Source organism: Giraffa tippelskirchi, chromosome 6, assembly GCF_054371585.1.
Source record: "Giraffa tippelskirchi isolate mGirTip1 chromosome 6, T2T-mGirTip1v1.2.pri, whole genome shotgun sequence".
Classification (NCBI taxonomy): domain Eukaryota; kingdom Metazoa; phylum Chordata; class Mammalia; order Artiodactyla; family Giraffidae; genus Giraffa; species Giraffa tippelskirchi.
Genome location: NC_137280.1, coordinates 27,871,553 through 27,899,170, shown reverse-complemented (window position 1 = coordinate 27,899,170; position 27,618 = coordinate 27,871,553). Strand labels below are relative to the sequence as shown.

Below are 27,618 nucleotides of genomic sequence, written 5' to 3'. Positions count from 1 at the left end.
GAGACACCATTCTCTTCTGCAGAGGAAGCAAATTGGCAGCCATTCTACCTAATCTGGTCTGAAGATATGTTTCGTTTTAAACACATACTGTTTTTAAAATATGAGAGTCAACATTTGAAAATCAGGAGATTTTACACACACACACTCTCATACAATCACGCACACATTTTTGTATTTCGTTTTTAGATTTGGCAGCTAAAACCAATGTACCTTTGTTGCAACGTCTATCGGAACCTATTAACATGTGTTCCCTTTAGGCAAAATAAGCTCTCTGGTTGACAATAGTCACACCTAGGCTTCTTCACTCATTCAGGTTTCTTGTTGTTGTCGTCCTGTCACTAAATTGTGCCTGATTTGTTGCAACCTTATGGATTGTAGCATGTCAGACTCCATTTAGCTTACCTATCTATTAGGGAAGGCTATAAAGAGTTGTGAGAGAAGGACCAGGTTCAATTTGTGTTTTCAGTACATTATGCTTTATACTTTAGATAAATAGATTGAAGGAAACAGAAGTTTTAGTTAGAAGGCCACTGAAGTAGTCTGGATTTAAGATTGTAGAGACTTGGACTATGGTGATGGCAGTGAACTAGAATCTGTGACCTAGTCCAAAAATCTATGCTGTTTCATGGTGTGATGAAATTTAAGAAGCTATTTTATCATTCTCATGAGGGGCAAGTGGAAATGAAGCAAGAGAAAGAAGCCCTTAAAAAGAGTTCCATAAGGTTGAATACAATTGAAAAATTGAAAATGATGAGGACAGAAGACTGTTAAGTTCGACAACATGAAGATTGTTGAGAAGAGTGATTTCATTGGAGTGACAGAGGTAGAGATAAATTGAAATAATAATCTAAAGAGTGAATAGACAGTTCAGATAGGTAATAGCTTTGGAACATCGAATTCCATAGAGCAGGAGACTAATGGGTCAGTTCTGTAGTCATTTGAAAGTCAAAAGAGATTTCCTTTTTAGAGACACAAGAAACCAGAGCATATTTATTGGTTGATATAAATAATCCTTTAGAGAGGAAAATACTGATGATAGGAAAAAGATAAGTAAAAGAACATAACCCTTTTGGAGAAAATAATTCCCATCTCACAGGATATGGGAATGTATAGGAGAGGAACTTTAAGAGAAAAACTGGAAATAGTAATCACCAATAGTGGGAGATCAAGTTTGATATAGAAACATTGCCTTGCTAAGTAATTTTGAGTGTCCTGTTGAGACTGATAATAATGAATATGCCTTTTTATATGATTTCTACTTAAAATTCCTAAGTTTCCTAGGTATAAGCATGAAAAGGACTGTGCAAAGGCATGATAAAGATCAGTACATTCAGGAAATTGCTAGTGATTCTTCTAGGCATAACTAATAAAAACATGGATCTGGAAAAAAGAAAATATCAAGCAGAGATATGAGTTGGGGGCTCTTTACAAGAGGAGTGGATTAGATTGTCTTTTAATTTCAATTTCAGCTACAAACAGGACCAATTCAGAAACAGGAGATAGAATATTTTTAGATTAATATTTTCAGAAGGGAAACGAGTAACTTTTCTGTGTTTAAAAAGTATGAAACAATGGTCATTCATATATAAAAGGTATGAGAAGCACCCCAAAGAATAACAAAAGGGAAAGTCCATAGAGGAATAAAAATCACTGTCAAAAGATACACTGTATCAGCCCATTATGAAGTGATACACTTTTGTCACAGCTTGAATTAACTCTCTTTTACTGGACGCCTGTCATCTCAAAGGAAAATTAGCCTCTGTGAGGAAGATACACAATGAATCACAACCTCCACATATAGAAGGAAGATTGGTTTATTTAATTGAAGGACCAGCCTCTGACCCATGTAAATATAAAACAACTTTTGTTTCTTGGCTTCATATCTGTTAAGAATGTGTTTTTCTCTATTATTCATACATTAAAAACTCTACCAAGACAGTTTCTGAAGATTTGCCAATCACCATTGCTAAACTAAAGGCAGCCCCTGAATTTATTGGCATGGGATCTAGGGAGAACAATTCCTATATACTGGACTAGAATTCAGACCTTATTTTCAAGTGGAATATTATTTTCTTTGTAATGCACAAAAAATATTTAGGAGGTAGAGTGGCTTCCAATTTTTTTAATTGAAAAAACTGCTGCTGCTGCTGCTACTAAGTCGCTTCAGTCTTATCCGACTCTGCAACCCCATAGATGGCAGCCCACCGGGCCCGCCCATCCTTGGGATTCTCCAGGCAAGAACACTGGAGTGGGTTGCCATTTCCTTCTCCAATGCATGAAAGGGAAAAGTGGAAGTGAAGTCACTCAGTCGTGTCCGACTCTTAGCGACCCCATGGACTGTAGCCTACCAGGCTCCTCTGTCCAAGGGATTTTCCAGGCAAGAGTACTGGAGTGGGTTGTCATTGCCTTCTTCAATTGGAAACACTATTTCCTAGCAAATCAGACATAAACCTTGGTAGTAATTACAAGCTGCCAGGTGCATGGTTGGAGTGAGGGGAAGACAAGAAAGTAGGAACACTTGATTACAGCACCAAGCGCCATGGGTTTTTTTCAGGGGGATGATTAATTTTTTAGTTCAGTTCAGATCAGTCGCTCAGTCATGTCCAACTCTTTGTGACCCCATGAACTGCAGCACGCCAGGCCTCCCTGTCCATCACCAACTCCCGGAGCCTACCCAAACTCATGTCCATTGAGTCGGTGATGCCATCCAACCATCTCATCCCCTGTCATCCCCTTTTCCTCCCGGAGAGGAGAGGGGTAAACTGGAAGATTTTTGACATACACACGACTATATATGAAATAGATGACTAATAAGAACCTACTTTATAAAACCAAAAATCTTACTCAATACTCTATAATGGCCTATATGGGAAAATAATCTAAAAAAGAGTGAATATATGTATATGTATAACTGATTCACTTTACTGTATACCTGAAAGTAACAAAACATTGTAAGTCAATGTAAGTCAATTTATTAGAGTATACTCTAATAAAATTTTTTAAAAGTAAAATTAAAATAAAAAAAAAAACCTTCAAAATAGAAAATATCATACCCAAATTGATTCACTGGTGAATGTTACCAAACATTTAAAGAATAAATGACACCAATCCTCTGCAATTTCTTCCAGAAAAATGAAATCAGAGAGCGTACTTGCTGATTCATTTTATTACGAGTCCTCACTACCCTAATACAAAAATCAAAGACATTACTAGGAAGGAAAATTTCAGACCAATATGTCCGAAGAGCAGAGATGCAAAATTTTTCAGTACAATATTATCAGGTTAAGTTCAACAGTGTATTAGAAAAAGTATGAAAAGTGAAAGTGAAAGTCTCTTAGTTGTTTCCAACTCTTTGTGACCCCATGGACTATACGGTCCATGGAATTCTCCAGGCCAGAATACTGGAATAGGTAGCTGTTCCCTTCTCCAGGGGATCTTCCCAATGCAGGGATCAAACACAGGTCTTCTGCATTGCAGGAGTATTCTTTACCAGCTGAGCCACAAGGGAAGCCCAAGGAGAATTGAGGACCTTCTTTATGTTCAACAGTTTACCAACTGAGCTATCACCATGACTAATTGGGCTTTATTCTAGGCATAGAAGGCTGACTTGACATTCAGAACATTGGTAGGCTAAAAAAGAACCTCTATCACTTTTGCAATAGAATGAAGAAAAGAACATATGACAAAATCCAACCCTCTCAAAAAACTGGGAATAAAAGGGAACCTAATAAGTTTCATAAAGAACATCTACTACTACAGACTTGCAGCTTACATGCTACTTAGAAGTGAGAAACTTTTCCCCAAGATCAGGAAGAGAACAAGGATTTCCCCTCTCAACACTCTTTTGAACATTATACAGAAAGTCCTAGCTAATACACTAAGACATGAAAAGGAAATAATAAATTTATAAATTTAGAAGGAAGAAATGAAACATACTTTCTTTTTTTCTTGAAGATTGTATGATTGTCTATGTGAAAATTTCCAAGAATCATCAAAGAAGTTTGTGGAACTAGTAAGTGATTATACCAAGTTTTCAGAATTCACACTTAATATACAAGTTAGTTTTTTTTTTTTAATATCAGCAGTCAACAAGTAGAATTTGAATTAAAAGAATAATATCATTTACATCAGTACCAAAAATAAAAATAAAACTGGAAGACTTAGGTTTAAAAATAGCAAAATATTTATAAGATCTACATGAGGACGATAAAGCAGTCGAAGATCTAAATCAATGGAAAAATATTCTAGGTTCATGCATAGGAAGACAACGTCAGTAAGATGTCAAATCTTTTATACTTGAGCTATAGCTTCCTTGCTTTCCCAGTCAGAATCCAATAAAGTTGTGTCCATCAATAAAGCAATTCTAACTTTTATATGGATATTCAAAGACCTAGAAGAGCCTACACAATATAGAAGGAAAAAGCCAGGGAACTGATTCTTCCTTAGGAAGAGGATGAGGGATGAATAGGTGGAGGGTGAAACTCATTTGGGGCAATGAAACAATTCTGTCTGATACCATACAAATGAATGATTGACAACATGCAATTGGCAAAACTCAGAGGATACAAACAATGAAATCTAATGTAAATGTGGACTCTAATCAATGAAGTGGATAAATATTGGTTAGGTTCATCCACTAGAGCAAATACACCCCACTAATGCAAAATGTTAATAATAGAAAAACTGTGTTTATTTATGTGTGCATATGTGTGTTGGGGGAGAAGAAGGGTGTGTATAGGAACCTTCTGTACTTTCTGTGCATTTTTCCTACAAACCTGAAAGTAGTCTAAAAATAAAATCGATTAAAAATGAAACAAAAATATACAAAGGATTTAATATTTTGAACTAAGTGATATGCATGCACATACATATAAATTTTGACCATAACATATTAAAATACCTTTCTAGTTCAGTTCGATAGGTTCAATCTCTCACTCATATCCAACTCTTTGCAACCCCATGGACTGCAGTACACCAGGCCTCCCTGTCTGTCACCAACTCCTAGAGTTTACCCAAACTCATTTCCTCTGAGTCAGTGATGCCATCCAACCATCTTATCCCCTGTTGTCCCCTTCTTCTCCTGCTGTCAGTCTTTCCCAGCATCAGAGTCTTCTCAAATGAGTCAGTTCTTTGCATCAGGTGGCCAAAGTATTGGAGTTTCAGCTTCAACATCAGTCCTTCCAATGAACACTCAGGACTGATCTCCCTTAGGATGGACTAATGGTTGGATCTCCTTGCAGTCCAAGGGAGATTCAAGAGTCTTCTCTAACGGCACAGTTCAAAAAAATAAATTCTTCGGCACTCAGCTTTCTTTATAGTCCAAATCTCACATCCATACATGACAACTGGAAAAAACATAGCCTTGATTAGTCGGACCATAGTTGCCAAAGTAATGTCTCTGCTTTTAAATATGCTGTCTAGGTTGGTCATAACTTTTCTTCCAAGCACTAAATGTCTTTTAATTTCATGGCTGCAATCACCATATACAGTGATTTTGGAGCCCAGAAAAATAAAGTCAGCCATTGTTTCCACTGTTTCCCCATCTGTTTACCATGGGATTGGATGCCATGATCTTTGTTTTCTGAATGTTGAGTTTTAAGCCAACTTTTTCACTCTCCTCTTTCACTTTCATCATGAGGCTCTTTAGTTCTTCTTCACTTTCTGTCACAAGGGTGGTGTCATCTGCATATCTGAGGTTATTGATATTTCTCCTGGCAGTTTTGATTCCAGCTTGTGCTTCATCCAACCTAGCGTTTCTCATGATGTACTCTGCATGTAAGTTAAATAAGCAGCTGACAATATACAGGCTTGACATGCTCCTTTCCCTATTTGGAACCAGTCAGTTGTTCCATGTCCAGTTCTAACTGTTTCTTCCTGACCTGCAGACCAGTTTCTCAAGAGGCAGGTCAGGTGGTGTGTTATTCCCATCTCTTTCAGAATTTTCCACAGTTTGTGATGATCCACACAGTCAAAGGCTTTGACATAGTCATTACAGCAGAAGTAGATGTAGAGCTCTCTTGCTTTTTTTGATAATCCAATGGATGTTGGCAATTTGATCTCTGGTTCCTCTGCCTTTTCTCAAATCAGTTTGAACATCTGGAAGTTCACGCTTCATGTACTGTTGAAGCCTGGCTTGGAGAATTTTGAGCATTATTTTACTAGCGTGTGAGATGAGTGCAATTGTGTGGTAGTTTGCGCATTCTTTGGCATTGCCTTTCTTTGGGATTGGAATGAAAACTGACCTTTTCCAGTCCTGTGGCCACTGGTGAGTTTTCCAAATTTGCTGGCATATTGAGTGTAGCACTTTCACAGCATCATCTTTTAGGATTTGCAAATAGCTCAACTGGAGTTCCATCACCTCCACTAGCTTTGTTCGTAGTGATGCTTCCTTAGGCCCACTTGACTTCACATTCCAGGATGTCTGGCTCTAGGTGAGTGATCACACCATCATGATTATCTGGGTCGTAAAGATCTTTTCTGTATAGTACTTCTCTGTATTGTTGCCACCTCTTCTTTATATCTCTGTTTCTGTTAGGTCCATACCATTTCTGTCCTTTATGTGCCCATCTTTGCATGAAATGTTCCCCGATATCTCTAATCTTTTGAAGGGATCTTTAGTCTTTCTCATTCTATTATTTTCCTCTATTTCTTTGCACTGATCGCTGAGGAAGGCTTTCTTATCTCTCCTTGCTATTCTTTGGAACTCTGCATTCAGATGGGAATATCTTTCCTTTTCTCCTTTGCTTTTCGCTTCTCTTCTTTCACAGCTATTTGTAAGGCCTCCTCAGACAGCCACTTTGCTTTTTTGCATTTCTTTTCCATGGGGATGGTCTTGATCCCTGTCTCCTGTACAATGTCATGAACCTCCATCCATAGTTCATCAGACACTCTGTCTATCAGATCTAGTCCCTTAAATCTATTTCTCACTACCACTGCATAATCATAAGGGATTTGATTTAGATCATATGTGAATGGTCTTGTGGTTTTCCCTACTTTCTTCAATTTAAGTCTGAATTTGGCAATAAGAAGTTCATGATCTGAACCACAGTTCGCTCCTGGTCTTATTTCTGCTGACTGTATAGAGCTTCTCCATCTTTGGCTGCAAAGAATATAATCAATCCGATTTCAATGTTGACCATTTTGTGATGTCCATGTGTAGAGTCTAATCTTGTGTTGTTGGAAGTGGGTGTTTGCTCTGTATAGTGTGTTCTCTTGGCAAAACTCTTATTAGCCTTTGCCCTCCTTCATTCTGTACTCCAAGGCCAAATTTGCTTGTTACTTCAGGTGTTTTTTGACTTGTATAGTATACTTATATACTTTTATACAATATACTTTTCTAGTATACAGTATACTTTTCTAGTATATTGGTATAATAGACTCAAACATTTCATTCTCCTAGCATGGCAGTAATTTCTAAGAGGGAGAAGTTTAGAGAAAAGGAAAAGAGGCATTTCAATTGCTGCTGCTGCTGCTAAGTCGCTTCAGTCGTGTCCGACTCTGTGCGACCCCATAGCTGGCAGCCCACAAGGCTCCGCCGTCCCTGGGATTCTCCAGGCAAGAATACTGGAGTGGGTTGCCATTTCCTTCTCCAGTGCATGAAAGGGAAAAGTGAAAGTGAAGTCGCTCAGTCGTGTCCGACTCTCAGCGATCCCGTGGACTGCAGCCCACCAGGCTCCTCCATCCATGGGATTTTCCAGGCAAGAATACTGGAGTGGGGTGCCATTGCGGGTGCCAATGCGGATGCCTTCTCCGCATTTCAATTGAGACATGTATTATTTGACAATTAAGAACAGCTCCCCCCATCTCACTTTCCATAGCCACATTATAGTCGACTTTTTATTTTTCAGTGACCCTATAATTGCAGTGTCAGCTTTACTAGCTGCAGATTCTTCCCCTTTTCATCCATGTACACGCCATTATCATCTTAGTCTTAACAAAAATATCTGTGATAATGTGTTTTTCAACTCAGACACCGGCAGAGTAGTCCTATGGACTACTTATTCACAGGAAACTCAATTTTGGCATCTAAAACATCTCAAAATATGTGCAATATCGCCATATTTATCTATCAAACATATTTTTATGGTGACATAATAGTTTGCCTCAAATATGTCTGATTTTCTTTGACATCTTCACTCAGTTGTGTCATTTCTTCCCCCTGGAATATTCTGTCCTAGTATTTTTGCTTGTGTCATCATATACATTCTTCAAGGACCCACTAGAAAACCTCTTTCATAAAGCTTTTCCTGCTTCCACAATCTGTTACAATCTGGTAAACTCCTCTAGCGTTGTGTGTATCTTCATTGCTGTAATTAAAATACTTTTCCTTGTCTTATACAACTTTTCTATGTGTAAAATCATTGAAATCAGAAATTCCAAGGATTATTATTAATATGAATAATATTATTCATGTTTCTGTAAACATGATGAAGAGAGTTCAGTGTGTAGTGAATTGAACTGCTTAAAATAGCAAACACTCAGCTTCATCATTTTTCTGTTAATTTCTCTGATTGTATGAACTTATAGCAGGATTTCAAACTCTTCATAAAACTAAATGACAAATAAGGCAGCAGTTGCTAAAACAGAAATATTCTTGCATGCACAAAACCAATATTTTTATAAGCAATGAGGAAATATACAAGAAAATCTTTGGCAAAATAAGGCATATTATAGACTTGTTATATTTTACTTATCATTTTATGTTTTAATCTCCAAGGTGAGAACCCCAGTGTCTGTGCTTTGAGATCTTAAAAGCTTTGTTTTTATTTTGAAATTCCTATGGCACATAACAGGCTTTTAAATGGAGAAATGCTGCCAAAGAAATATTGAACCTGACAGCAGTTTCTGTTCTGAACAATAAATTAAAATTTTAAATCTTTTAAAATTATGAACAAATTCTGGGAAAGCTCAGCTAGAGATTCTTAAGTTTATATAGACTTTCCTTCTCCAGGAAAGACCTTGTTTGTCTTCTTGAGAGCAAAGAATAATATTTGATCCAAAATTTGGGTTTTCATTTGGATTATTAAAACCCTGCTATATACCAAGAGTGAAAAAGCAGAAAATATGTTTTTTATTTGGTGACATTAAAACCAAAAGTGAGTTTTGGTTTTGAAGGTGAGAAATAGATTCAAGGGATTAGTTCTGATAGACAGAGTACCTGATGAACTATGAACAGAGATTCGTGACATTGTACAGGAGACGGATCAAGACCTTCCCCAAGAAAAAGAAATGCAAAAAACCAAAATGGCTGTCTGAGAAGGCTTTACAAATAGCTGTGAAAAGAAGAAAAGTGAAAAGCAAAGGAGAAAAGGAAAGATATACCCATCTGAATGCAGAGTTCCAAAGAATAGCAAGGAGAATAAGAAAGCCTTCCTCAGTGATCAGTGCAAAGAAATAAAGGAAACCAACAGAATGGGAAAGACTAGAGATCTGTTCAAGAAAATTAAAGATAGCAAGGGGACATATCATGCAAAGATGAGCACATAAAGGACAGAAATGGTAAGGACCTAACAGAAGCAGAAGATATTAAGAAGAGGTGCATGAAAACACAGAATTGTACAGAAAAGATCTTCATGACCCAGATAATCATGATGGTGTGATCACTCACCTAGAGCCAGACATCCTGGAATGGGAAGTCAAGTGGGCCTTAGGAAGCATCACTACGAACAAAGCTAGTGGAGGTGATGGAATTCCAGTTGAGCTATTTCAAATCCTAAAAGATGACACTGTGAAAGTGCTGCACTTAACATGCCAGCAAACATGGAAAACTCAGCAGTGGCCACAGGACTGGAAAAGGTCAGTTTTCATTCCAATCCCAAAGAAAGGCAATGCCAAAGAATGCTCAAACTACCGCACAATTTCACTCATCTCACATTTTAGTAAAGTAATGCTTAAAATTCTCCAAGCCAGGCTTCAGCAATACGTGAACTGTGAACTTCCAGATGTTCAAACTGATTTGAGAAAAGGCAGAGGAACCAGAGCTCAACTTGCCAACGTCCGGTGGATCATCGAAAAAGCAAGAGAGTACCAAAAAAAAAAATCTATTTCTGATTTATTGACTATGCCAAAGACTTTTACTGTGTGGGTCATCACAAACTGTGGAATATTCTGAAAGAGATGGGAATACCAGACCACCTGACCTACCTCTTAAGAAACCTGTATTCAGGTCAGGAAGCAACAGTTAGAACTGGACATGAAATAACAGACTGGTTCCAAATCCAGAAAAGAGTACATCAAGCCTGTCTATTGTCACCCTGCTTATTTAAAATTTAGCTACCATATGATCCAGGAATCCCACTCCTCAGAATATATCTGGAGAAAAACATGGCTTGAATGGATATATGCACCCCAGTTTTCATCACAGCACTGTTTACAGTAGACAAATATGAGAAAATCATAAATGTCCACAGACAGATGAGTGGATAAAGATATGGTGTATATATAATGGAGTAATACTCAGCCATTAAAAATGATGAAATAATGCCATTTGCCTCAACATGGATGGACATGGTGGATATCATACTGAGAAGTAAGTCAGAAAAAGACAAGTATCATATGATATTGCTTATATGTGAAATCTAAAAAAAAAAAAAAAAAAGTTAAACCTGTTTACAAGATGGATTCACAGACTTAGAGTACAAATTAATGACTACCAGGCCAGGGCAGAAATGTGGGGGGAGGGATATATTGGGAATTTGGGATTGACGTGTACACACTACTATATTTACAATAGATAACTAACAAGATATATGAGCAAATTCTGGTAGATAGTGAAGGACAGAGGAGCATGGTGTGTTGCTGCCATCCATGCAGGTCACAAAGAGTCAGATATGATTTAGCAACTGAACAACAGCAACAACACATAGTGCAGGAGATGTTGCTCAATATTCTGTAATAATCTAAATGGGAAAATAATTTGAAAAAGAATAGATACATGTAAATGTGTAACTGAATTGCTTTGTTGTACACATGAAACTGACACAATATTGTAAATCAATTATGCTCCAATATAAAATAAATTTTAAAAAAAGAATATCTTCTAGTGCTACCATTAATGACAAGAAGACCATAAATACAAAATTAACTATTGTATTGTCAGACTTTCTCATGCTGCATTTGAACAGCTACTCAGATTTAGTATTCTGTACCTTTTTATAGAGAAAATTACAGCTTTACTAAGTATATATAACTTATTTTTTTAAGACTTATTATGATGGAAATACTGTGTGACTTGGACAGAGTGGAAAAATGGATTATGACTCTAATTATGTAATATGAAATACTCTTGTAGTAATGAAATGAAAATAAGAAAGAAGAGGAAATAAAACAAAAAGATATCTGAATAATGAGAAAGTTTTTAGGTTAAACAAGATAAATAACCAAAGTGTGGCAGGAGATTTGGAGTAGGAAGAAGGAAAAGTTCTATCAACTGATTGATAAACCAAATGTAGAAATATGATAGAAGACTTAGCAGTGCCATAGAATAAATTAGCATTCTCCTTATAAAAAGCTCTTTGTAGAGATATTAATGACTTTTATGTATATTCCTCCATAACCAACTTGTCAGGAAAACTTTTGATTCCAATTTCAAAGATACTCTAAATATATCCAGTACTCTCTATTTCAGTTAAAACCTTCCTAATTTTCGAATCACTATCATGTCTCCCTCAAACCATCAATACAACCATAAGTGATCCTTCTACTACCATTGTATCTATGATGTATTTACTACACAGCAGTCAAAATGATCTTTTAAAAACATAGATCAAATCACATCACTTCTCTGTTGGAAATCCTCCAACTTCTCTCTTGCACATAGGATAATAAATTACATTATAAAAGTAATTGTTTTAGAACTTGTTCTGTTTCTCTCTCATTGAGCTAACTTTGGATCATACTTCCCACCTCTCAGTCTGATCCAGCCATCCAAACTAGCCTCTGTTTCTGAAACATTTTTTCCTACTTGAGACCATTTCTGTCAAATCTCTAAGGAGTAAGTGTCTCATAATAGATGTCAAATTAAACATAAACTTTCTAGTCATTTTCTGACACCTCCACACAGTTCTCATTATATCATTCTATCATTTCTACATAATACTTGTTGTCTAATACTATTTTGTTTGTTTCTTCATTTGTTTACCCTAACCCTTATTACTCTCAAATTTATTCCTAGACGTTTCCTTCAGCTGGAGAGCTAGGGAATGAACTTCACAGGCTCAGTTTCCTAGGCATATTGCTGATTTTTGCCATTCACAGGTACTAGCAGGTAACTGAAAGATAAATCACAATCTAGAATCAGCATTGCCAGAAGAAATAGCAATAACCTCAGATAGGCAGAGGACACTATCCTAATTGCAGAAAGCAAAGAGTAACTAAAGAGCCTCTTGATGATCCTTGAAAGAGAAGAGTGAAAAAGCTGGTTTAAAACTCAACATTCAGGAAACTAAGATCATGATATCTGGTCCCATCACTTCATGTCAAATAGATGAGGAAACAATGGAAACAGTGTGACATTTTATTTGGGGGGCTCCAAAATCACTGCAGATGGAGACTGCAGCTATGAAATTAAAAGATGCTTGCTCCTTGGAAGAAAAGCTATGATACACTGAGTGAGCATATTAAAAAGCAGAGACATTACTTTGCCAACAAAGGTCTGTCTAGTCAAAGCTGCAGTTTTTCCAGTAGTTGTGTATGGATGTGAGAGTTGGAACATAAAGAAATTGAGTACCGAAAAATTGATCCTTTCGAACTGTGGTGTTGAGAAAGACTCTTGAGAGTACCTTGGACTGCAAGGAGCTCAAACCAGTCAATCCTAAAGGAAATCGACTCTGAATATTCATTGAAATGACTGATGCTGAAGCTGAAGCTCCAGTACTTTGGCCACCTGATGTGAAGAGCTGATCCATTAGAAAAGACCCTGATGCTGGGAAAGATTGAAGGCAGGAGGAGAAATGGACGACAGAGGATGAGATGGTTAGATGGCATCACTGACTCAATGGACATGAGTTTGAGCAAGCTCTGGTAGGTGGTGAAGAACAGGGAAGCCTGGCATGCTGTAGTCCATGGGGTTGCAAAGAATTGGACACAACTGAGCAACTGAACAGCAACAATGTAAAGAAAAACAGATCATTTACTCTTTGAGGGTTATATGGAGGTGGACCAGAAAAGCTGCCCAAAGGAGGTGATACTTCAGTATGATATGATTAAATAGGTTCTCCAGATAGACAAGAACGGTAAGCGAAAATATCAGATTGAGAGTAGAGCATATGCATATGCACAGAGTTCTAAACCATACAGCATATTCAAGGACAGTTTGTATTGCTGAATGTAAAGTACAAAGTGGGTTAGCTGATAAAGATTACAAAGGATATTGATGAACCTAGAACCTATTATACAGAGGAAAGTGAGTCAGAAAGAGAAAGATAAATACTATGATATTATATGGTATTCTAACACATATAAACGGAATCTAGAAAAATGGTACTGAAGAATTTATTTACAGGGCAAAAATGGAGAAACAGACATAGAGAATAGACTTATGGACATGGGAACAGGGGAGGGGAAGGTGAGATGTATGAAAAGAGTAACATGGAAACTTACATTACCTTATGTAAAATAGATTGCCAATGGGAATTTGCTGTATGGCTCAGCAAACTCAAACAGGGGCTCTGTATCAACTTAGAGGGGTGGGATGGGGAGGAAGATGGGAGGGAGTTTCAAAAGGGAGGGGATATATGTATACATATGGCTGATTCATGTTGAGGTTTGACAGAAAACAGCAAAATTCTGTAAAGCAGCTATCTTTCAATAAGAATAAATTAATTAAAAAAAGATTACAAAGAAGATTTCTAAGAGGGAATAGGGTACATTAGCAGTTGATGGGATAGCACCATTATTTATACCTTTCTCCACAAATGCTGAGTAACTTTAAACCAGAAAAAACAAAAGTGGAAAAAAGAGGCAAAATGGTTTATCCTAAGTTAACTTCTAAACTCCTTTATATAAGCTATTACAAGTAAGGAAATACCCAAAGACAATTTTACAGATAAATCTGCATTTTTCTGAAGTAATGGGAAGTCTAGAAATACCTTCAGCATATATTTGTCTTCTCAGTAATGCCATTGAGGACCAAACCTCTATGTTTCTAAGTCCGTTTTCTTTATCATTCTTAGTATGTTAGTTTTGAGTGTTGTGCTGATTGTCTTGTGATGGCAAGATGACCGCTATTACTCTTGCTCTAGGTATCAGTCCTTCTTTTAAAGAAGGAAGAAGGAAAATTGGCAAAGATTTTTCTCTTTTTGAGTTCTTGTATTTTTGTTGAGCATGAGAAGTCTTGACCAGCCATTTCATTGGCCAAAAATGGTTGTCCTACACACCCTTGATGGAGAAGGAAATGGCAACCCACTCCAGTGTTCTTGCCTAGAGAATCCCATGGACAGAGGAGCCTAGCTGGCTATAGACCACAGGGTCGCAAGAGTCGGACAAAACTTAGTGACTAAACCACCACCACCACCACATACCTTTGAAACAGCCGGTAGCTTAGCAAAATGAAATCAGCATAACTGCTTTAAATTAAGCATGAGCCTTCCTGGGGGTGTCATGGAAATCAAGAAAATCTACCTATATCCTAAATAAGGTATGGTTCTGTTTGACGGGTAAGGAATAATTGTTGAAAGGGAACAGATAAAATCTGCCAGATATACAGGGTATAGAAACGCTTTCTATACCTTAATCTCGATTTTGTTCTGTAATCTCATATATCATCAATCCTTTATCCCTCATCTCACTCCCACCTCAACTTTCCACTTACACACACACACACACACACACACACACACACACACACACACACATATACACAGACTGTAGCCGTAGTTGTTTCTTGTTCTGAAACTTTTGTGGTTCCCAAAATCTATCATGACTATAACCTCTGGGAGTTTTCTAGTGTGCATTCCTTACCTAGAAATGGCTTTCTTATTTATTGTTTGGCTATATCTGCTCAGTTTTCAGTATTAAGCTAAGGTTTCAACCCCAAACAAGCCTTTATTATATGCTTCTCTTTCTTCTTTCATAGCAGTCTCCATCCTTATGATATGGTACCATATTTTATTTTATTTTTCCTATTTGTCTCCGCTATATGGCAATGAATATCTTCTTTCGGTATTGTGTTCTCTGCATCCCTTTGTTAGTACCTAACATATCCCAAAGAGTGCAATAACCATAGTCAGCAAGTTTTCTATTTTGTTGGCTCTGCATAGTATTTGAAGAAAAAAAAAAAATCCTTTTAAAATATAAATGGCTTTAAGCAAGCAGATACTCTCCTATTTATGATCAAGCTTTTGGCCTTGATTATCTATAAGACATTTGAGGTTGTCACTCCTACATAAGCAATGAATGTATATTGAATAATTTAATTACTGTAAATTCTTTCAAGTGTAGATGTTTCTGTCTTGGATTACTAAATAGATAGTAGTAGAATGTACTAAGATTGGAATTTTAGGAAGACAAATGGATCTCAGGAAAGGCAAGTTCAATTTGGAACACTTTGAGTTTGTGATCTTGCTGTGAGACACTCAGACACTCAGGTCTTTACAGAAAGAGATCAAGATTTGTTAATACTCTCTAGTTACCAGGAGAGATCTTTGACTTAGTCATTGAAAGCCTCAGTGATGTTAAAAGACTGAAAAAAAGACAGAGGGTGATTGCAAAGAGGAGAGCATTTAAATGAGAAATTAGTATCAAAATGAGAAATGAATATCAAAGCTACGTTAAAAACCCAATGCATTTGGAAATTAAATGTCCACTTTTAAATTATGAGTGTATCTAAGAAGCCATAAAAGGAAAGTTAGAAAATATATATGACAGAATAAAGATGGGAAGATAATTTATCAGAAATTGTTACATGAGGCTAAAGCTGCTTAATGCAATTAAATAAATGTGGAATCTTGAATAATCTATGAAAACAAATAATGGGCACAAGCATAAAATTTTGTGAAATTTGAACAAAATCTGTACTTAATACTGTATCACATGTTAATTTCTTATTTTTTAAGCCTTTGTCTAGTGTAGTAAAAACTTTGTATGCATATATATAAATAATATGTATAATATATATGTATATATATGCTAGAAACTATAAATTTTTGCCTAGCTAAAAATGTATGACATTTTGATTCCACTTGTTTGAATAAGTATGAATAGAATGCTAGATTTCTAACTTATATTCACTCAAAACTTTGACATAGTTCCATTTATTCTGGCATGTAGTATCCCTGCTAAAAGTCTAAAATCATATTATCTTAGTGATTTTTGAGGTCATTTTAATGATAGTTATTTTATACATGTTTAGTATTTTTTTCTCTTTGTAGAAATGGTTTGAATATGCTTTAATTTTTAGTTCATCTTTCATGTTTGGATAGTTTCTACTAGTACAGTGATAATTTTGATAAAAAATATGTACCTGCTTTAGTGATAATTTTCTGCACCTGTCAGGAAGTTGTCTAGATCTTTAAATAAACCAAAAATCAATAACTGAAAAAAAAATTAGTTACAAATTCACTCTTTGTGTCATTCTCTCAAGATCCCCTGCTTCTTATTTCTTAAATCTTCTTTGACTCAGACACCATCATTTGTCCTTTCTTATCTCTTTATTTGTTCATATTTTTTTATTTTCATGAAATTATATTAGCTATTTGATCAAAACAGGAAACATTTATATATTTTGAAAACTCTCATATCTTCTTTTTATTACAGCTTTCAGGTTATAATGTGTTTTTGCAATAATAAGTATAAATTTTTAAAAATATGGTAGTATTTACACATTGGCCAGGTTGACAATTGTTTTTCAAATTACGCTCTTGTATATCACATGCTTTATGATTTGATATTTTCAGATTGAAAATGTATTCAATCATTTATTTCAAAATGTTCTATCAGATTATGTAACCTACTAAACTGGAGTGTTTTATTCAACCTGGCAGAACAGATGTCTCTTTATTAGTGACAAAGAAATTGCAGTGAAAATTACAGAGCTTGTATTCCTTTACTGCTTCCTTTGACATAAATATTTTTAATGAAACACTTTTTTTAATTTCAACTCAAATGTTAAAGCAGTTCATACAATAAAAATGTGTTTGTTAAAAGTGCCCATTTTCTGGATATTATTGCCCTTAGATTCTGCTAGAGAGACTGCTTATTTTATTAAATTCTGCTTTCTCTGTATTGTTTCTTACTTTTATATTTTTGTTTTAGAATATGTTAAAGTATAGCTATGATCCTGGATGAAGGTGCTTGTAGATGCCCAAAGAAGAGTCTTTTTTTCAAAAGTGGGGAAGAAATTAATGGCTTTCTCAACTATTTGTGTGTTTGAGAAATATAATTGAGTGTCCCAAATGTTTTTGCCATTGTATACTTTATAAATAATATTTCATATCATTATCATGAGAGATAAGGAAGCTGAGGCTTAGAGAGATTGTTATTTTCTCAAAGCCATAAAGCTGGAAAAGGGAAGAGTTAGGATTTGAAAGATCTGCAGTTTAAACTGTTAATGCCAACTCTAAACTACCTCTCCCAGTGTATTAATTGGAGAAAAAAAAGGGAATTGTTAATCTTTGGTGAGGGGTAAGGTAGAAACTTCAGAGACCATCACTGCCAGTCTTTGGTATAGGTATAGCAACAAAACACTTACGTGTTTATTATAACAAATTGTCTGTCTTTATAGTTTTCTATAATCAAAAGAAACAAGCTCAAATACTTGTTACTTAAACAAGATGCAATATATTGTTTTTAGTAAGAACAGCCTGGTTAAACTAGAATATTATAGTCATCTGTGACAAATACAGTGCCCTTGGTGGAATCTTTAATTTATTTTATTAATTTAGTTCATTAAGTTCTGGGGGCAGACTTCTGTGAGCCAGATCTTGTACTAAGGTGTCTTTTTTAATGTTTTATCATCATTCATTTCTAACCGCTACATTGCAGATGGTAACTGCAGACATGAAATTAAAAGAAGCTTGCTCCTTGGAAGAAAAGTTATGACCAACCTAGACAACATATTAAAAAGCAGGGACATTATTTTGCTAACAAAAGTCCATCTAGTCAAAGCTATGGTTTTTCCAGCAGTCATGTATGGATGTGAAAGTTGAACTATAAAGAAAGCTGAGTGCTGAAAAATTGATGCTTTTGAACTGTGGTGTTGGAGAAAACTCTTGAGAGTCCCTTGGACTGCAAGGAGATCCAACTGGTCCATCCTAAAGGAAATCAGTCCTGAATATTCATTGGAAGGACTGATGCTGAAACGGACACTCTAATGCTTTGGCCACCTGACGCAAAGAACTGACTCATTTGAAAAGACCCTGATGCTGGGAAAGATGGAAGGCGGGAGGAGAAGGGGACGACAGTTGGATGGCATCACTGACTCAATGGCATGAGTTTGAGTAAACTCTGGGAGTTGGTGATGGACAGGGAGGCCTGTCATGGTGCAGTTCATGGGGTCACAAAGAGTCAAACATGACTGAGCGACTGAACTGAACTGAACTGAACCTCCCTAGTATAGATCACACCATATCATCTCCCTGACAACCATGATTACTCCAACAGGCTGTTAGCAAATTCCTGCTTCTACCTTTTTCTACTTAATATTTATTTTTCAACCAGCAGATGATATGGTCACTTTAAAACATTAAATGTCATAATGCCATTCCTTTGGTTCATAGTCGTATAACTACCCCTCCATTCTCCCAAAGTAAAACTTGCAACTCTTACTATGGTGTACTGATTTATAAATGATCTGCCCTCAGTCTATTTTTTTCTTCCTTAACTTCATTTCATATCCCTGTCCTCTTAATTTGTGTACTCTAATCACATTACATTCTTTTTTGATCACATTACATTATTTTTTGTCCCTGGAATACAATAAATGTGTCATGTATAAGAGTTGAGTACATGACTGCCATTTCCTCCTCCAGAATTATAAGCAATTTAAATAGCCATAACAGAGAATATTAACCAAGAATGCATGTGAGCTAGGTTGCTTCAGTTGTATACGACTCTTTGCGACCCTATGGTCTGTAGCCCACCAGGCTCCTCTGTCCATGGGGTTCTCCAAGCAAGAATACTGGAGTGGGTTGCATGCCCTCCTCCAGGGGATCCTCCAAACCCAGGGATCTAACCCACGTCTCTTACGTCTCCTGCATTGGCATGTGAGTTCTTTACCACTACGACCATCTGGGAAGCCCTACCCAAGAATAGTTTTGTCCAATTATAGGGATATGGTATCTCTGGACTTGGTCATTTTGGACAAATCTGCATTAAAATGTGTATTAAAGATGAACGTTTCACTTTATATGAACTGTATATATATATATATATATATATATATATATATACACCATATACATATATATACATATATATACCATCACTCAAGTAGTTTAGGTCAAGGATTGGCAACTGTGTCCATCTTGCAGGCTAAACCTGGTCTACTGGTTGTATATATTTATGTGTGTGTATATATATACGTATATATGTATGTATACTATATATATGTGTATATGTATATATGTATATATACATATATATATGTGTATATGTATATATGTATGTATATGTGTATATATATATATATGTATATATATATATATATATATATATATATATACAGCCATAGACCAGGTTTAGCCTGCAGGATGGACACAGTTGCCAACCCTTGACCTAAACCACTTGAGTTATGGTTCGACTGGCCTACCTTTCTCTGATTAATTTTCCTTTTAAACTGCCCTCCACACTGTTCCAGAGATCTCTTTTAACAACACAAATATGATCATGAAATCTCCCTGTATGACAAGCTTAGGAAGTTGAACAGGAGCTGTTCAGGCACTGCCTGGGTGAAAGGGTACAGATAATGTTCTCCAGGCACAGAGGGCCGGGAAAATAGTGCAGACAGAAATCAGCATGGCATGTGCAAAAACTGTCAGCTGCTACAGGTACTGAACTGACGACATGTGGCATTGTATTAGAGATGAGGTGGAGAAGCTGCCAGTGACTTATTGCTGGAAGGAATTTAAGCCATGTTAAGAAAATAGAATTTGTTATTTTTTCCCGTTGGTAAGTTGCTGTTTAAGGATTTTAGGGAGAAAATGCATGGTCATTTTATTTCAGAAAAAAACATATACACACATCCATGGATGGGCAAATATGTGTCCAAGTAAATACCTCTGTAAATATCCGCTAAAGATGTACTGTCATGTGGTATGAACACAAGCATTGGAATTCAAGTTAAGAAGTCTACTCTTTGGTTCATATTTACCACCTACTTAAGATGGGAAATTTCATCAGTTCAGCTTTAGCTTCTACAACTAATAAGATAATTAAACTTGATGAGAGCTTTCTACAGTTCCTACCAATATCAGCATGTTATTGATTTACAGTAGATTCATAGTTATGATTTTTATTATATATTTGTACAAGTCATATTTTCATATTTTGGTTCTAAAAGAATATTTTTTGTCACTGTGGGACAGTTTTCACCTACTCGATATTGCCAGTAGAACTGGAACCTAATCGTTATGTTATATGCTTCTAATACTGTTTTTTTAATCCTTTGCTCTATTTTAGCCTTGGATCAACTGTGCAGTTCTCTTGTGATGAAGATTATGTCCTACAGGGTGCTAAGAGCATCACCTGCCAACGGATAGCTGAAGTTTTTGCTGCTTGGAGTGATCACAGGCCTGTATGTAAAGGTAAGGAAGAGTCTTTAAAATAAAAATGCTTTCTTAACACATTTTAATAGTGTGAACTTCATTCCATTGAGTATAAATTTCAATTGAAACTTTGAATTGTAATGCAGGAAACATTTAGCTCATGTATTTGACAATATTATTGAAAATATGTAATTGGCAAACCACTGTGTCAGATTCCCAAGCAGTTTGCAGTCTAAAATAATCATATGGTAACAAATTGGAACATTAAAATATGTAATACAGGCAATGATAGCTCTTTTTGCCTTTTTAAAAATTATAACTCACTCTGTATAGGCATTAATGTAGATATGGAATTTTAAACAATAATTGCACCTCCATTTGTATGCTTTGCCAGTTTAATTGCTTAAATGTACAGTAGTTGTGATGTCAGTGTCAGTGGAGGTGGAACACTTGTTCTATAATTAGTTAATATAAACTAAGACAAATCAATGAGTTCTCTGCCTTTTCATATTACCAGTAACTGCAGATAAGATTTATTTACACTGCCTTTCTAAGAATTATTTTCTTTATGTTTATAAATTAAATGAAGCCCTTTTATTCCAAACTTTATTTAGCTATATTTGAAAATGAACACCTGATTCTGGCTTACCCGTGCTCTTGTTGCTTCTTTGTTGCTGTTGTAATTTTTAATAATGTCATCTCTGCATATTTCAGTGTCTTAGTACTCAAAGTTCCATTACCGCTTCCTCTCCCTGAGGGAACATTTTCACTCAGTTGCCCCACCCTCTAGACTCCTCTCAGACAGATTCTGGTGAATAGAGAAAAGATAGATTTGAGAGCTATTGTAAGAGGGAAAAAACAAAGTGTTTGACAACTAGCTGGATATGGAAGGAGAAAGCGATAAGAAGGAGTTAAAGATGATGAGACTATACGACTAAAGTCTATGAGACTGAAAAAAATGTTATGCTGTTATTAAGTATAAAAAAACTGAAAAGTGAAATTATATAGGCAATTTCATCATAGGCTTAATTTTTTAGGCACTTACTATGCCTCAGGCACTGTGCTAACCACTGCATATACTCTGACTCATTTAAATCCTCTAAACAAACCAATGGAGTAAGCATTATTATCTCCATTTTAGAAATGAGTGTTGTGAGACACAGAGATATCCAGTCACTCTCCCAAGCTCAAATGTTTGGAAAATGACAAAGTCTTCAAGAATGATGTCATAGTTTGTGGAGAGAAGTCCAATTTCAGATCATTAAAGAGGGAATAGAAAATAATAAAATGGAAGCAAATAGTTATATTCTACTCCCTTGGCAATGATAACCCAAAGTAAGAACAGAGAGCCTAGATTTTTCTTGGGTTCAAGTAATTTTATCTATTTGTTTATTCCTTACCTTTCTCATTATCAAAGGCTTACATAATTCCATATAGTGAAATAACATTAAAAATATTATTTCAGAGATAATAAAATAGTATTTAATTATTATTATTGAATAATAATGTGAAATAGAGATAATGAGAAAACAAGATAAAATATGATGCTAAGGGAAGTTACATGATCCTAAACAGAAGCTTATTTGTACAAGTTGGTAAAAAACATTAACAAATTATGGAAATATAGTTGATTTACAATGCTGTGTTAATTTAAGGTGTACAGTAAAGGGATTCAGATATACATATAAATACTTAATATTTTTTACATTGTCTTTCATTATACAGTGTTACAAGATATTGAGTATAATCCCTGTTCTATACAGTAGGTCATTGCTGGTTGTCTATTTTATATACAGTAGTATATATATTTTAATCCCAAGCTCCTAATTTATCTTTCTCCCCACACCCATTTGGTAACTATATTTGTTTGCTTTCTGTCTGAGAGTCTATTGCTGTTTTCTAAATAAGTTAATCTGTATTCATATTTTAGATTCCACATTTAAATGTGTAATACAGTGTTTGTCTTTGTCTGATTTACTTCACTTAGTATGATGTTCTTTAGGTTCATCTATGTTGCTGCAAATGACATTATTTTATTCTTTTTTTATGGCTGAGCAATATTGCATTGTATGTATGTACCACATTTCTTTATCCTTTCATCTGTCAATAGACACTTAGGTTGCTTCCATCTCTTGACTATTGTAAATAGTCCTGTTATGAACTTTGGGATGCATGTTCAAATTCTGTTTTTCTCCAGACAGATGCCCAGTACTAGGATTTTAGGATCATATGGCAACTCTATTTTTATACCTTTGAAGGAAGCGCCCTACTGTTCTCCATAGTGGCTGTAGCAATTTACATTCTCACCAAAAGTGTAGTGGGGTTTCTTTTCTTCACAGTCTCTCCAGCATTTATTATTTATAGACTTTTTGATGATGGCTGTTCTGACTGGTATGGAGTAATACGTTATTGAAGTTTTGACTTGAATTTCTCTAATAATTAGTGATGTTGGGCATTTTTCATGTGCCTGTTGGTCATCTGTTTGTCTTCTTTGGTGAAATGTCTTTTTAGATCTTCTGCCCATGTTTTGGCTGGGTTGTTTGTCTTTTTGATATTGAGCTATATGAACTGTTTGCATATTTTGGATATTAATCTGTTGCTGGCTACATCGTTTGCAGATATTTTCTCCCATGTGTGGGTTGTCTTTTTGTTTTGTTTATGTTTTCCTATGTTGTGCAAAAGCTTTTAAGTTTTAAGAAAAAAAAAATTAAGAATGGTTTACATATTAAATATGACAGCTGCTAAAGAAATATAAAAAAATGTAAAGTTTACATAAAAATGATTGTCTATGAAATATGACAATAACACCACAAAATCAAACTTATTCCTGGCTTTGAGATATGAAATATCTTGCTTTGTGTTTTATAAAGTGAACACTGAGTAAATAAATATTGTGGTAATTACTCTCACCAATATCCCGACAATGAAAGAACAGTAAGTTGTTTAAAGTTGATTTCTTATGATATTCTCCACTCAAGATATAGTCATAGGGACAAAAGTGAAAATTGAGACTTCTAGATAGTGGTGTCCACATATCCAGTTTTACATAAATTAGGTGTGTGCATTTCTTTTACGGAAAGAAAGAATGGGAAAGTAGAGGACAAATTAAAGAAAAAGAGATTAATGCAGGAACAAAGTCTCACATAGAAACAGAAATTATAGCCAGATCATGGAATTTAAGGTTTACCTAGAGTGAGATTGATACTATAAACCATCTTTTTCATTCAAGACTCTCATTTCAATAAAAATAATGATTCATATTTATTATGATGGTAAATTGCTCAAAGGCAAAACTAGTATTATATTATTTTGTTATTTTTTATAAACCCTGTAGTAGAAAGAACAGTTCTGTACTGACTTAAATCTCAAGAAATGTTTGTTGAATATTAATGTCTGCATATTTTCTTTGGTTCTAAGATACATGATTAATATATTTATATGTATGTAAATATACATGCACAAACATCTGTGTGTGTATATATATATATAGAGAGAGAGAGAGAGATACATATATATTTTCATTCAATAGTCATCAGTCATTAGTTGGAAGGTATAAAATTTTATGTTCAAAATTCATATATTATTATTATTTCATCTTAGTATTACATTCCCTACAGATATTAATCATTTATACACAACTTTATTTACTCATTGCATGCAGGGCACATGTGTGTAAGGTTTATTGGAAAAAAATATTTGCTAGTAGAAGTTACTGTCTGTAGTGTTGAAACAGTAATGGAGGAAACATGCTGAAATAGTAATTGAAGTTGTAAAATGATTATTCACTGTGAGTCTGAATGAAGAAGAGTTTTCAAGTCTCATGAGTGCTTGGACAGAATAAATATGCTTTTTTCCAGATAGCAGCATAAATAGCAGTATCAGTGCGCTGCACCTTTGAGAAGTCATTGATATAGCTGCTGTCTATGTATTGCATGGTTGAGCAATCAAGAAATTGTGATTTTTAAAGGGACTGAAATTCACACAAACAGAAAATTATGAATCAAAAGAAAAAGGACAATTCAGAAATTAATATTAATAAATTTTACACAACCTCAGACAATAATTTTTATTCCCTAAATGGAATATGTATATGAGATATTTGACAATTTACTCTTATGGAAATAATTTTCCTTTGTTAGAAATGCAATAGATACCCAAAAGCTAGAGCTTATGCAAATAAGATTTATGTGGTGAATGGAACATATATAGAAAATTTATTTTAGACTTTCATGTTGTTCAAAGAAACAGCATTTGAAAATTGGCAGTTTGTTATGTAGGAAACATTTAAGAGAGTTAATGTTGATAGATCAGGAAAAACTTTTTTGACTAATTTTCAGTCAATATTTATTTGGCTTGCCCCAAATAATAAGTTTTTTTTTTTTCCTGTTAAGGCACAATGGTATGGGCCATTCTTGAGTGTAATGGAAGAGGTGATTAAGACAAGATTAGAAAAGAAAGCCAAAGGTGGGGGAGGGGAAATATTTTGAAAAGTGAAGTAAAAACCAAGGAGTCACCTTTTAATTTCTTTATTCAATCAATCATCCAGTTGTTTGTTTATTCACTTATTAACATACTGATTAATTTATTTTGGATTCCACAAACACTAGTGAATGTAGGTATGTAGGTACATAGAATGTATGTATGTCATATTAAACAGTACATGAGATACAAGGTATGTAAATTTTTGTACTATTTTGTATTGATTTGCAAGGTATAAACACAAAACTAATACATAGTAGACCGTTTTGTGTACAACAGAGGTAAAATCCTCTGCAAAATTCAGATGAGAGGAAGATTATTTCCACGTTTGGAGATAGTCAGGCATTGAAAACAAGGAAATACCATAAGGGCAGAACATGGTGATTATTTTCTATTTCAACATAGTCTCACCCCCTGACCTCTAAGAAGAAGAGAGGGGCTGAAGATTAAATCAGTCATGTATAGCTAGTGATTTAATTAATCATGTATATGTAATGAAGCCTCCATAAAACCACAAAAAAGACAGGGTTCAGAGAGCTTTTAAGTTAGTGAACACTTGGATATTTGAGGAGAGTAATATACCTGGAGATGATATGAATGTTTCAAACGCCATTCCCATGCCTTGCCTTGTGCATTTACTTTGTCTAGCCATTCCTGAGTTACTTCTTTTCATAATAAATTAGTAATCTAGTAAGTAAAATATTTCTCTGAGTTCTGTGAGCTGCTCTAGCAAATTAATCAAACCTCAAAATAGGATGATCTTGGGAATCTCTGACTTATAGCCAGTCAATTAGAAGTATAAGTAACAAACATGGTCTGGTGATTGGTATCTGAAGTCCAAGAAGAAGGTTGTGGAAATCTCCAGTTTGTAGCTGATTGATAGTAGTGTAGGTAACAACGTTGCTTGAAATGGCATCTGAAGTGGAGGTGAGGTGGGGAGTTGGGAACAGTCTTGTAGATTGAATATTAACCTGTGGAATCTGATACTGTCTCCAAGATAGTGTCAGAATTGTGTTGACTTGTAATGCACCTGGCTGGTGTCTCCATGCCTGGTATTGTGGGGGAAACTCCACCCCCAAGACACACTGGAATTGGGTCCATGAGTCTAATTTATTTAGTCTCTCCTTATCTGAAGTATCTCTGAAAATACCATTAAACCTCCACTACCACTGTCACCGTTCCATAATTCTATTACTACATCTGTCTCATGCCTTTTAATTTTGTCTACAATTTATCATACATATTGCTGGCATTCTAATCCCTTCCAAAACTTATTTTTGTTATACATGAAGAATGTTCAAAGGCCACACATGTTATTTCTTAACTTCATACTGTAAACCAGTGAAATGAAATAATCAAGAATATGAATTCAGGTATCACACTATGCCAGTTTAAATCCCTGACCTTCTACTTAAGTAATCTGCCTTCTTTATAATTACCAGATTTATTGTCTGTAAAAGGAGCATTATAGTATATCAGTGTCTACTTCATAGGGAGTTGAGAATTTGTATGAGCATAAAATGAGGTAAACTATATGAAAGCATTTAATGCATGGGCTGATTGAAACACAAGCCTCTAATGATAGAGGTGCTGATAGTTGTCCCCTTCATGGATCACAGCCTCGTCGTGGCAAAAGGGCCTGCATAATTCAGTGAAGCCATGAGTGAAGCCATGCAGGGCCATCCACGATGGACAGGTCATAGTGAAGAGTTCTGACAAATTTTGGACTAGTGTAGGATGAAATGGCAACGCACTTCAGTACTCTTGTCTGGGGAACCCCATGAACAGTATGAAAAGGCAAAAGATATAACACTGGAACATGAGACCCTGCCCCAGGTCGGAAGATGTCCACTATGCTACTGATGAAGAATGGAGGGCAATTATTAATAGCTCTAGAAAGAATGAAGTGGCTGGGCCAAAGCAGAAATGACACTCAGTTTTGGATATGTCTGATGCCGTAAAGAACAATATTGTATAGGAACCTAGAATGTTAGATCCATGAGTCAAAGTAAATTGGATGAGGTCAAGCAGATGACAAGATTAAATATCGACATCTTAGGAATCAGTAAACTAAAATGGACGGGAACAGGTGAATTTAATTCAGATGACCATTTATCTACTACTGTGGGCAAGAATCGTTTAGAAGAAATGGAGTAGCCCTCATAGTCAACAAAAGAATCTGAATAGCAATACTTGGGTGTAACCTCAAAAACAACAGATTGATCTCCATTTGTTTCCAAGGAAAATCATTCAACATCACAGTAAGCCAAGTCTATGCCCCAACCACTGATGCCAATGAAGCTGAAGTTGAATGGTTCTGTGAAGACCTACAACACCCTCAAGAATACAAAAAAGAAAAAAAAAAAGGCCTTTTCATCAAAGATGATTAGAATGCAAAAGTTCCTGACCCAGGGTTTGAACCCGTGTCTCTTGCATCTTC

At 35.4% G+C, this 27,618-nt stretch overlaps 1 protein-coding gene across 4 annotated transcripts in view; it reads left to right on the top strand.

The window, feature by feature from the left end:
* CSMD3 (CUB and Sushi multiple domains 3) overlaps positions 1-27,618 on the top strand; it is a 1,311,921-nt gene that overhangs the window by 543,728 nt on the left and 740,575 nt on the right. For all 4 annotated transcript variants that reach the window (XM_081504393.1, XM_081504396.1, XM_081504395.1 and 1 more), the window contains one exon: positions 20,614-20,738. In XM_081504393.1, coding sequence (XP_081360519.1) covers positions 20,614-20,738 — 125 coding nt within the window. The remainder of the gene's footprint in view (positions 1-20,613; positions 20,739-27,618) is intronic.